The sequence below is a fragment of the Lepisosteus oculatus genome, chromosome 1, assembly GCF_040954835.1.
Source record: "Lepisosteus oculatus isolate fLepOcu1 chromosome 1, fLepOcu1.hap2, whole genome shotgun sequence".
In the NCBI taxonomy this organism is placed as follows: Eukaryota; Metazoa; Chordata; class Actinopteri; order Semionotiformes; family Lepisosteidae; genus Lepisosteus; species Lepisosteus oculatus.
The window spans coordinates 23,305,544-23,318,421 of NC_090696.1; the positions used below are offsets into that span (position 1 = coordinate 23,305,544).

The following is a 12,878-nucleotide window of genomic DNA, read 5'->3' on the forward strand; positions in this document are numbered from 1 at the left end:
ACATTGGTGATCAATGATGTTTTGTCAGTCATGCTCAAGTATGCGTGTAAAAACCATTAAAATTAAATTAATTTAAATATGCAAAACTAATAGATACCACTTAATAATTCAAAAAGCCATAATAAAAATCAAGATCGCTTAAAACCTCAAAAGGGTATTTTGAATGTTCTTCATCAACATAATGAATGGGGTGATTAAGTGACTACTTACTTTTCGCTTCTGAGAAGGTGGTGTGTAGTGAGATTTAATACTTTTTCCAATATGTGCTGGAGGTGGAAAAGGGCTGGAATTGCTTTAAGAATACACTGGAGCTGTATGTGTTTAACTGACTAAAAGGATACTACGGTGAATCAAAATTAAATGTTTATTACCTTTTAGTGTGAGTACTTTCATGCACTCATCTATGTTATAGCGACAAACCCTTTTTCAACATCTCTACCTCAGTCACAATTCCAAATGTGATTTATCAAAATATAACTGATAATAAAAATACCAGTTTTATAAGCACTGTAAACTGTATACAATAATAATTATTGCGTACATATAGTTATAGTTATAGTCTGTTGTTATAAAATTGCACCTTGCAAGGATTCATGGGGAAATGTAGTTAAATGAGCACTTCAAAACATTCCAAAATAACCATAGCAAGTCGCAGAGTTAAAGAAAATCTACAGTATATGAAGAAGGCTGGGATACTGTTTTGCATCTTTACTTTTATTCTCATCTACCACCAACAGCCATATAAACATTATATTTGTATTAATAAATGAATATTGTTATTAATAGTTCAAGTACTGTAGGTAGCTGCGTCAGCATGTGTAGGCTGCAAAGGAAAAAGTAAAAGTTTATTTCATGCTGAAAAGATAAGAAAAGAAACAAAGTTTCAGCCAAAACATTGTTTCATTTCTTCTTTTTTTCAGTTTGGAATAAACCTTTACCTGTTCTATTGTTAATAATGTTCGGAAACATTATATTTCAGTTATTTTTATTTTCAGCTACCAAAGTTTCCCTTTTGTTTCATGATTCCACATTAATTGGATTTAAAAAAGTAGGCTTCCGGTGAATGAATGGTATAGTACTGTACTGTACTTCAAAATACCATACAGTACATAGTGGTCTAATGCGAGAGCCTTCAATGTAATGGATCCAAGTTCCGTTCATGGCAATCCCCTTTTCAGAAAAAATGTACATCCATGTTACATTTTAAAACAGTAGCTAGACTATGTACTTAATATGTTCATACGACATATTGTTACAACTTAAGTTGATTGAAAAGTGATTGAGAAGTGTCTCTTAAGTTTTAGATAAAGTTTGTGACACTTGGAATACACTTCTGTTTGGACACTTCTAGCTTCAAAGCAGAGAGGATGTTTCTTGAGCCCTGGGGGGCCTCAGCAAAAACAATTGAAAAGTTTACCTTAGTATACCTAGGTAAGTTGTGGGTTAATGATTTTCAATGAGCAGTACAGAAGCACACAATATAAGATCGCATTAAGAGTACAGAGAGACAATAACAAGAACAAGAAAGAAAACGTAGAAGAGAGAAGAGTCCAGAGGAGTTGGAGCTTGAAGCTTGCACCAGGCGAGAGCCCCTACTTCATGATCATCCAAACAAAACCTGACTGGAGCTAAGTATTTGAACCTTGCAAGAGAGAGCTTGCTATTCTGTGTTTTAAGGGAACTTGGGTTTCCAGGGTACAAGATACATTGGTTAGAAACACCTTTCCTGATTAGAGTGAATTTTTAGAATAGGAAGATAGGCTCCCATTTATTTTGTGGCAACCGGGGTGCAGAGAGAGACTTCACTACAGGTTGTATCGTGTTTAGTTAGAAGGCAGCTTATCTCCTATGCAGCCACTGAGACCATTAAGAGCTTCATACTTAGTAGAAGTCTGCGGGTTTTCTGGGTGATTAGAATGTTAGGCCTCTGAAACACCTTGTTTGTAAATACTGTATATAGCGTAACCTGTGTGTTGTATGTTTTGCTGTGGGCAGTGTAGTTTGTCTCTTCTCATTGTAATACATATTTGTTTAAACAAATTTTGTGCCTCCATTATTACTTCTCTCACCAAAGCTGTGCCAATGAACAGAGAATTCTTGTGCCTCTCATTATACCAACTGATTGGGTATATTCTGGAGAAATCACTTCCAATTTGGGGATTGTGAATAGTTATTTCACTTATTGACTAATCTCCTCAGTCAAATCCAATTCTGAAAAAAAAAACATTTGCAACAATATAAAATGTTATGTTTTAAAGAAATTTGAATATTTGACTAAGAAAAAAAAACATTGAATAAAGCTATGGTTTTAATGTAATGTAACTAATTTGAGTAATGGAGGGCTGAAAGCTAGACAGAACTGTAGAATACTATAGTGTGCTTTCCACTGGCATGGATTTTGACGAGCATTCTAGATGGCTGCATCTGCACTGCCTTTCATTTATAGTAAATGTGTGGTTAATCTTTAGGTGCAGTCAGAACTACAGGTTTCCTTGTAGTGTTTGCGACAAAAGTTTTTTAATATACTCAAAAAGTGTCACAGAGGGCAACACAGGAAGTCCACCACAGTTTCATTTTAACAAGAAACAGCATGAACATCACACTGGCCAACAATGACTAAGTTTTGAACAATTGAACCTCTTTTTAATAACAATTTTATGGTAGCTAATTGGATTCATGTGGTCTAGCCAATTTTATGAACTAAAAATGATGTTCTTGTCAAGGCAGCTGTTAAAATTTCTCTAATTACAAGAAACATGAAAAGTTTCTTTGCAATAGCTTCTACTAGCACATTGATCCATTTCTGCACATACAGCAGACCAAACTGGTGATGTTATGGAGAATGTAACTAAATGACTATTGTAATAAAGCTGCTGCCACAAAATAAACTTAAACTGGAACTGAAATCTTTGCTCCATGACCCCTACAGGAAAAAACAAATAGATTTCTATCTGATATTTATATATGTATACGTTATAGGCATAACAACCCTTTTCCTTTCCCAGGTGTCTTAGTATACAATACATTACAATAGGATAATTGATTTTTATAATATTTATTGATTCCCAGCTTTATATAAACTGGATGTAGAGGCATAAACATAGTACATTTCTACCATTTTCAACAAAAATATAACCAATATTTACAATTATTGTATTAAAAATACAAAAAAGGGATACAGACTCCACCAATTGTCTTTCTAAAAGACATACAGGTACAAGTAGTATCAAAAGTATGAGGAAATCACCAGTTAAATGTACATTTTGCACTTGACATCACAGATTGAACTGAGATTAGCAGTTCTATGTACTACAATTACCTAATGCTTATACATTTTTGTGCAACTTGTATTAGAACTAGGATTCTGCCTGCCTATATGCACACAATCTCCATAGACTATGATGAAAATGATTAATGCATATTACCATTAAATTACAAATGCATAATCGACAATTTGATACCTGCAACAAGAAAATAAAGAAAATAAAATAAAAACATGATTTCATCTTAGTAAAGCAAAATATTAAATAAAGCACTGATGTTACACAATACAGTGAAAAAACACTGCAATCTCTTTCTTTTAATCTATAATTTTATCTACTGATCAATATGATCAGCTCAACTCATGAATAAAAAGAAATAAAAGACTAGCAGTTCCTCACATTTGAGTACTACTCAGATTGGCAGCCTTCAGTTTTTCCGGAGTCTCAAACACAATAAAAATGATTTTTTCTTTTCTTCAGTCTTTAAAACGGGGTTAAATAGCAGCAGAGAGCAGGTTGTTATATGCCAGCCTTCTTTAGACATGCAAGAAAATCTACTATAGCAACTATCAATTGCGTTTAATTCTTCAGGTTCCGCAATATAAAGGCTGTTAAACAGTACTGAGTCTCAAGAAGGTAAGGACTTTCTCCAGAATCTATGCCAACATGGGAATTAAACAGAACTTTTAGCTAGCATCAGTGGGAGATCTGAAGATGCCTTTCACTGCAATGCCATCCAGTTAGTTAAAATATTACAAAAACCTAAAATGGAAAAAAATATAACTTAAATTATGTAAAATAACACTGTTATTATGAAGATGTTCGACACATTTGTTCTCTAAGCACAATAATATATAAAACTGCAACATAACTTGGTAAATCTGAACAATCTTTGCTTGTCATGATTCAGAGTGCTACAATTCTTGACAAAATCTAAGAGGAAGCCATAAAACCATCAGAGGCAATAATGTTTAAAAAAAGTGCAGCCAAAGCTCAACAAGTTTTGATGCGTGTGTAAACAGGGAGGGGATCTTGGAATGGTAGTTGTTGCGAACAGTGACAGCGGTAGCATGTTTTCTTTTACGCCGCTGTGCGATTTCAAGCGACACAGTTTTCCAAAGTGCCAAGGCGTTTTTTTTCTTCACAGTATTTCACATGCGGGGTACACAAAGCCCCATGCTGCTTTAAGGCAGGGAAGGAGGCAAGTGGCGTCCACCAAACACTAAACAAAGGAGGTCCAGGGCCCCGGTGCCTGGGGTGTGCCTGTTCTGCTCTCCAAACAGGTGGTGCGCACCACTGGAAACGACGTCCAGGAGAGGGGCATCCTTCTCACACTGCAGACACCTGTTCATCTTCTGGGAGAGCAGAAAGAATAAAGCTCAATCATATTTCAGAGCCGAATATTCTTTACAACAATAAATAAAGAGCAGAAGAGTGACTGGACTAAAACGATATAGGAAATAAGAACACCACAGCATAGCACTTTCATTTATACTGAGCATAAAAAAACTCATCACTTCAACAAGTGTTTTGCAACAAATTCACACAAATGAAAAACTGTTTTTATAGCAGGTGTTTTGGCGTTTTAATGAAAAGACATAGCACAATTCATTGTGCTTATTTATACATAAACTTGTATATATATCCACAGAAGATCTACTTTGAATGTCACAGGCTAATAGAAGGTAATACCAATAAATCAGTGACACAATATTTGCACCAGGATACAGATTTGTAATTTAAAATAATTAATTAAATGAAAATAATTTGAATTATTTTCTTGCTAATCTTAACATTGGTCCCTTTTCCACCAAGCTAAATATTCAACCCCTCACCAGACCAGAATCAACTAATTCATGAGGTATATACAACAGTTATGAACAAAAACTTAAATTTAAATACTTGATTTTTAAGTACCCTTTACCCTCAAAAACATTAAATGTCCAAAACCTGCATTATTTTTTCTAAAACCATTCATGCATAAAATGATGTTTCTTTTGATGCTCAGTATATTTTAGGTTTAATACAATGGAATAAGATTTCATATACTTCTAATAAAGCAAAAATGCAAATATTAGTAAAATTTTGGTAATGCATTTAGTGTACAGTTTATATACAATAGCCTTTAATTTAAAAAAAAAACTGGTTTAAAGACAAAAATATATAGTACATTTCATCAAGCGCACCGACAGAGAATATTGGCACATTATGTTGATTTGCAACGTCTAGTACAGATACTGTACTGACATTAATCATATTGAAACCTGTGAACAGGTTCTACCACTTCTTTAAACCAATATACTACAAACATATTTATGACAGAAATTAAGATTTTAGGACCTAACAAAGTAGCAAATGAAAATTACAAAAATATTACTTATTGCTAGATATCAAACTAACTGATTTATTGACTGATATATTGACTGATATATTGATACTGATATTGACTGTTCTGCCACCCTATCAGTTCATGCTCACATGCTGTCTCATGTTTAAAGCAAATAAAATAGGAAGAGAAACATTCACTGTTAATGAGCTTTATTTTTACCTAATATTAGCATTTACCTAATATATTACTAAAAGATTTACTAAACTTATAACTTCATACATTAAACAATACATAGTATTGGAAAAAAAATCTTTAATAAAGCTCCCTTGCCATTTTCTGTACATTTTTAAGCGTTGTGAATTCCATGCTTAATGTACATTGAAATGAAAGTCAGATGTGCATGTTCAAATAATATGGATAATGTGGTGAAGCAGTGAATACCCAATACCCCAAAATGAGGAAATATGAACACAAACTGGTGGTATCATACCATTTCTGCCAAGTTATAATCAGTCCAGGTGTTGCTGCAGGCAGCTGTGGTACAACTGCAGCTTCTACGATGCATGCATGACGTCTGCAAAAATCCAAAATGCTGTGGACTTTGCTGGTGTTGTTTTGTACCTTGCATGCATATTTCAAAGCAATCCATTTCTGATTAAAGGTTACCTGCCTCTGGCCTGCCTGCAATTCATGGCCTGGTTGTCTCAGGTGTATATGCCACTGTCTTCCTCAGAGGAATAAGTTTTGGAGACATGGACTCACCCTCCTCCTCCTCAGCCGATAGCCCTTGAGACTGGAAGTGAGAGAGCCGTGGGTCTACTTCACTGGGTTTGTTCCATTGTGGTCTGCTGGCTGGCCTGGAGCCTGGCTGAGAGTGTGGCTGTGGGGAGTCACATGAACGTGCCACCATCCGTGACCGCTGCAATGCTACGTTGTAATCAGGGGGCTTCCGACCAGAGTGTGACTGGCCCTCAGTGAAATCAGAAATAGTCAAAGCTGTGTAGCCTGGTGGTGTTGGTGGAGGTTCTCGAAATCTTCCTTCCTTCCGTGCTGCAGAAACCAGAAAAGTTGTCATGATGACAAAGAATGTGCAAACTCATTGTTTACTAGGGAACAACTCTGGCAGGTCTTACCATTTGAGCACTCAGTAGCATGAGAAAGGAGATCAGGTTAATATTCTCAGAATTTTGTTGAACTACTACAACCTGGTTCTTTAGATTATAGAACCTAATTAAAACATTTCTAGTAGATCATAATTCAGCAAAATTATCTGTATTTTGTTTTCATTTTTCAACATTTTTAAGAGGCTCATTAATACCAAAATTACAAAATATGAAAACACCAGAAACCCACTTCATGTTCAACTCAAAGAATCAGTTTTTACACGTTAAGTTTTAAATGATAATACTCTCAAGACATACATGAAGAGACTTTACATAATAATGTAACAAACTCATGTATTGACAGGATAAACCATACAACCACATATTGCTGATAAAGGCAACAGAATCTCAGAGTTACCCAGGAAGCAGATGGCACATACAAGGCTTGACTATATCCAGGACAGGACATAAGGCCATAGAAGACACACTCACAAACACACACATTGACAATTTAGAGCAGGGATGTCAAACTCCACTCTCTTCTGTTTCTTTCCACCGAAGCTTATGATTAAATAGTGGGTATAATTAATAAGCTGCACAATTTTAATATTGTGAAATTTAATAATTGTATGTGTTTTATAGGTAATTTTATTTTAAATTAATATTTTGAATTAGCAATAGTAAAAATTGCCAAAATGTGTCTATGTAGGGAAAAAAAAGGCAAATAGCTTAGCTGACATAAAAATTGAACAAAAAACAGTTGGGCCTTTCTGAACTGAGCTTGTATTAGTATTTATTCTAAATTTTATACCCCACAAAAAAACTGTATATTTATGTGTTTGTAATCAAGATGTGTTTTTATCTATATACTGTATGTTCACAGCACATTTAATGAAAACATATACAGAAAGAATGGGTTTTCTAAAGTTTGATGAAAATAACCATTCTAGCTGCTGATTCACTGCTGTTTGACAATTATTTATATGTTTTTGATACATTAAAAGTTTATGAATGCACTTTTATAATAATTCAAATTATTTATAATGGGTGCTAGATCCGTAAATAACAAGAAGTTGAAGAAAGGTTGAAGGTTGAACACAAAACATGTTAGTACTTGTAATAAAAAAGGATTGTGAGTGCTATCCTTTTAATCTTTTATAGTACATTTTGATACATGGCAAGGGTTTAGTGTCATTCACCCATTTAATATGTGTTCTTTAAAAGTTATCATATCTAAAAGAATTACAGCTTATATTAATTTCTATGTATATACTTTATCTTTGACTTAATTTTAAAATTAAAGATAATTTACAAAGATATGAAAGAAAGTGACATAGGTCATAAATAAAACATTTCATGAAGTGTGCATTCATACATTCATATGTGTACACAATATGCCAAGAACATTATGGTCCACAGTATCATAAAGATATGCTTTCTTTGACAGTGCAAATATGGACCAGATATAAAATCCACCTTATGAAAAAGAAATGTATTCTTAGACAAAAAGGAAAAATACTTTTTCATTGTTCCAAAATTGGCTTTAAAACCTTTTCAATGCTGTGGTATTTGAAAATGTATAAAATGCTGTTTCATATAAAACATCCACATGAAATCTGTTCTGTGTTGAAGATAAAAATACTGAAGCTATAAAGCAAATTTAAGAACCCAGCTGGTGGAAGCTGGTCTAAGACTGTTTCCTCTTAGTAACAAGTTATGACAACAGACTGCTCCTTCTTCTTCACAGCTGCTAACTTCCAAAAGGCACTTTGTGATGTATTCTTATGTAGGAAAACAGACTGTAAGAACAGGGGGTAGGGCCAAAGGAGATGGGTATAGCTATGAATACTGAAAAGTAAAAAAATCAGCTCTTTTCATGACTGACTGTTTAATTTTTTTTTTAAACTACATCATTTCACTTACCAATAAGACCTTTAGCATTGCTGGAGGCCACTGTCATATGAGATGTTCGAGTATGTTGTTTTGAGTCTTCAGACGTAACAGATGTTATACTGCTTGTTTCAGCATCAGCATTTACATCCTTCCCCCCCCTGCGCTTGATTGTTCCAGTGTCCCCCTCAGAGTCCTCTCCCCAGTAGCCAGTGGAAGACGCCCAACTCCCTCTGGTCTGCGCATGCTCCTGACTGGTGCGACTTAGCTTTGAGCCGTGGTCTGGATACATTACTGGATCCATCGGGCAGCCAGAGGCCCAAAGTCCTGCTCCTTCTGGTGAGCTTTCAAAATGTGGATGCCCTAACACCAGCGTTTCCCAGCTCCTTTGGTGCTGTATTGTTTGAATGTTGTCATGGGATCCACTGGAGCAAGATGTCCAGCTTCCTCGACCGCTGTCAGCCGCATCCAGTGAGGCTCGATCGCCCTGGTCCTGGGTCAGCTCCTCAGAACTTGGAGAAGAAAGGACTGTTGGGCCTCCATACAAATTCCGTCCTTCATGCATTGAAGCATATGAACTGAAAGCAAAACATAAAATATTACAAAACAGCATTGGAATAGACAGTCTATTAAATTCTAAATAAGGCAGCTTCTTTCAAGAATTTTATTATTTTCTTAGTTTGAAAAGCCTAACTTCACATAACCAAGCAGACTATTTTATTGTCAGGGAGAAGAGGCATTCATCTTTAGTCATGATTTGCTGAGAGTGAATGAACAAAGAAAGCACTGATAGCCAAGGACTCAACATGCCTGTCGTACGAACTGATTCTTACGTAGCACTGAGGCAGTCTTTGACAAAAAGGCTGGATTAGTCCAAATGAAAACAACCGATCAGCCATTAGTGAAAAGGAGACATACAGGGATACTAACAGAGGCTGTAATTCACAGTCTTCAAGGTCAGAAATCTGAGCTTCTGAGCTCATCTGGGGAAGTACCTTAAAAGAAGGCCATTAATTCTTAAACAGATTCTCAGCTGTTTTGGCCCGGTAATGCACACAAAATACTACCCTACACTTCATACAAGTGTATGAACAGGAAAAGAGAAAACAATGAAAAATGTGTCCCTTACTCTTTATTGGTATAAACTTGAGATTAAACCAACGGTAACAACAAATGCACTTCGTGGTAAATAAGCAGGCTTACCTGAGACTGTACTGATCAGGATCAAGAGTAGCTCTTCGCTCCATTCTCCCTCCTCCTAGATTTGAGTCCACTACACTTACTGAATGCCTCTGTCTTCTGTCATCATGCATCAAGTCAAAGGATGAGTTACTAACAATGCTGGACCGGGAGGAAATTTCACTGTGTCCTGAGTCGGAGAAATTGTCCACAGTCCCACTTGGAGCCAGTGGATAACCTTCAACGCAAACAAGAAAGGCTGGTTAATATTAAAACATGACAAATAAATCCTTTACCACTCCTGAGAGGAGAAGGCAATCCGTTGGGTTCAGTGCTCTTCTTTGCCTTTTGTTTTGCTTTTTTCCAGAGCAGATGGCAAAGATGCTTGTGTAGCTAAAATAAATCTCTCGCCGAGCTGTAGAGTAAGTGTCGTTATAGCAACAAAATAAGATGAATATTCTTGAACTTAAGTCATCAACCAAGGGAATACCTGTTAAGCTGTGGGGGAAAAAAGTATTCAAACTTCAAGAAAACATCTAATTTCCAAAACCTTTCAGTGGTAACACTACAAACAGGATAGTGGGTCACATTTATACAAGTATGCTAAACAAAAACAGCTCAGGTCTTCAAGCATAAAAAGTACAACAGAGGCCCAACACAGATATGTTTGGTCACGGCTTCTTACTCCTGATTGCACAAATACTGAGCATTGTGCATTACTTTCAATGGAACATAACTAGCTTCCCAAGACTTCTCTAAGTGCCAGACATCCCAAAACTGAAACCTGGTGCAAAAGGGTTTAAAGTGACAATCTAGACTGTTATGGGTCATGTGTTCTGTCTACATAGTAAAACCCCACCTATCCCAAAGGTCCGTGTTGCACCATTGTTATTCCTGTTACTGTTCTCACTTCCCAGGGAAGAAGAGGAGCCGGTTAGGTCTGACTGCCTGGAGACGTGAGATGTCAGCTGACTGCCACCTGACAAACAGGACAAGAAAACAGTTTAGGCATAAGCTACAGAGAACAACCCTGCCTTGACGCTAACTGGCATAGCATCTAGACATCCAATTAGAGAAAGCTGAGGATCTAAGTGACGGCTTAGCAACTAGAGCGGGAAAGCTAGCAAACAATTTATCAGCACTTTTCTTTTAAAGACCTGAGCCAGCAAACACTGAAACAAAAAACAAAGGCACCAGTACAGCACAACACAGTGATAATGTACAAATCTACAAAACAAATCAAAGACAATAACAACAAGAAGCATACTTCCCAACTTTAAGACTTAGGAGCTGTGCTACTACATAATACAATGGACAATCCTCATGTATAATCAAATAGGGGCTTAAAGACTGCAATGCTACATTAAATGATCAAAAATGCAATAGCTAACAATGTGTATTAGCTTATAAAATGTATGGGTGTACCAACACATTTAAGTAAAAACTATTAGGTTTCAGGTTAGATACATTCCATAATCTACTGAATTTAATACATTTCAGTAATTCCTGGCAACATGTGAACATTAATTTGTGAATTCAATAATGTCTATAAGCACTCTGTGATCAACTAACCAAGCAACTTTGCCATCTACAACATACCTCCTAGTCAACTAAAGGCACAATGCTTAGCACACAATAAAAATTACCCTTAAATATTTTTGTAATAAGAAATGTAGAATTTCTAACACCTTGACTCCTTTGTGACCCATATCCTGTTATGCAAGGCAAAAAAATCAATTTAGAGAACATTAATACAAAATAAGATTTTAATTTTCAGTCTAAAAATGACTTCAGAAGAATCCAAGGAGACTATACATCCTGTTAAGGACAATTTATGCTCAGACGGGATATCTTGCAAGGTAGGCATTAATTCTGTTTTTCTCTCAATGGCCTTACTTTGAGGAATACCAGTAAAAGTAAAAAAACAATTTAAAGTGAATCTAGAAAACACAGTGAGCATACAGTTACACTTTGCTGCTCCCCCATGTCTGAAAGACTGCTATAACCAGTGCAGGGAAAAGATGCAGAGTGCACTTCTGTATCTTTTACAGGTATTCACAAAATCATGGAGACAGGATAAAATTCACATCACTTGTGATTAAAGAGGTTTTATGTAAAATAATATAAATCCACACTGGCTTTCAACACATGCTTTATGCATACTTTAAAAATGTAAAGGCTATTCCTAAAATTACAAATTCAAAAACATTAACAAAATAAAATTGAATCAACAAAGAAACTATCCCACCGGCTTCTGTGGGAAGTTACTGAAAGTTGCACAAATGCATACACCACTGTAGCTACAGAACAATGCAAAAGTATTCACTCCCTTCCAAAGATGTCTTATTTAATTGAATTACAAATGGTGTGTACACATAAACTAATAATGTGGGTAAAATGTCAGCAACTAAAACATGTTAATTGCATAAGCATTCAACCCCTTTGTTATGCCACTTTGAAAGCTAAGGTGGTCCCTTTCAACAACAAAAAAACATTAGTTCAGTTTTTTCCTATTTAAAAGTAGGGAACCTGTGTCATTTAGACAAGCAGGCCTATAAGTAGTGTATCATTTACAAGTAGGCCTAAAAACATTAAAAACAAATAACTTCCCCCCAAAAATCTGAAACCTCTCAGGTTTCCCTATTTATGACAACATATAAATATAGCAGGTTTTCAACGAGATAAAAACGAAAAGCAGCAGGTTACAGGAGAAGCAGAAGTGCAGAGTGACAGATAAAACATGTGTTACCTGACAAGCTTTGAAGGTAACTAAAACACCTACAATCAATCCCTCAAGATGGTGAAACTGCATGTAATAAACTAGCTTTTAGTGTGCACAACAATGAATCCTCTGCCAGTTGTTTCTAAGCTGTATATTTATTTATAAACCTTGCTTTAAACAAAATGCATTTGAAATTGAACAGGAGTTATATTGCCCAGAAGTTATTTTCTCTGAATTGTATGTTCCAGTGTGTTCTGAACTATAACTACACTATTTTCATAACATAACTGCAGTTAAACAGATAGTCTAGACATTTTTTAGAAATGTGCAGAACCCAGCACTTTTAAGGAACCGAAAGAAAATACATATCTTAAAAACAACGAATATGTATG

The 12,878-nt window shown here is 35.6% G+C and overlaps 1 protein-coding gene across 14 annotated transcripts in view; it reads right to left on the reverse strand.

The window, feature by feature from the left end:
* Window positions 1-3,039: 3,039 nt before the first annotated feature.
* Window positions 3,040-12,878, reverse strand: part of rapgef2b (Rap guanine nucleotide exchange factor 2b) — a 153,424-nt gene continuing 143,585 nt past the window's right edge. For 8 of the 14 annotated variants that reach the window (XM_069187773.1, XM_015344564.2, XM_015344560.2 and 5 more), the window contains 5 exons: window positions 10,624-10,743; window positions 9,789-10,002; window positions 8,619-9,163; window positions 6,263-6,642; window positions 3,040-4,618 (listed from right to left, as the gene is read on the reverse strand). In XM_069187773.1, coding sequence (XP_069043874.1) covers window positions 6,281-6,642; window positions 8,619-9,163; window positions 9,789-10,002; window positions 10,624-10,743 — 1,241 coding nt within the window. In that variant the 3' untranslated portion in view covers window positions 3,040-4,618; window positions 6,263-6,280. Of the gene's footprint in view, window positions 4,619-6,258; window positions 6,643-8,618; window positions 9,164-9,788; window positions 10,003-10,623; window positions 10,744-12,878 lie in introns of all 14 variants that reach the window. The other 6 variants (XM_006629471.3, XM_015344569.2, XM_015344568.2 and 3 more) reach the window with 4 other exon arrangements.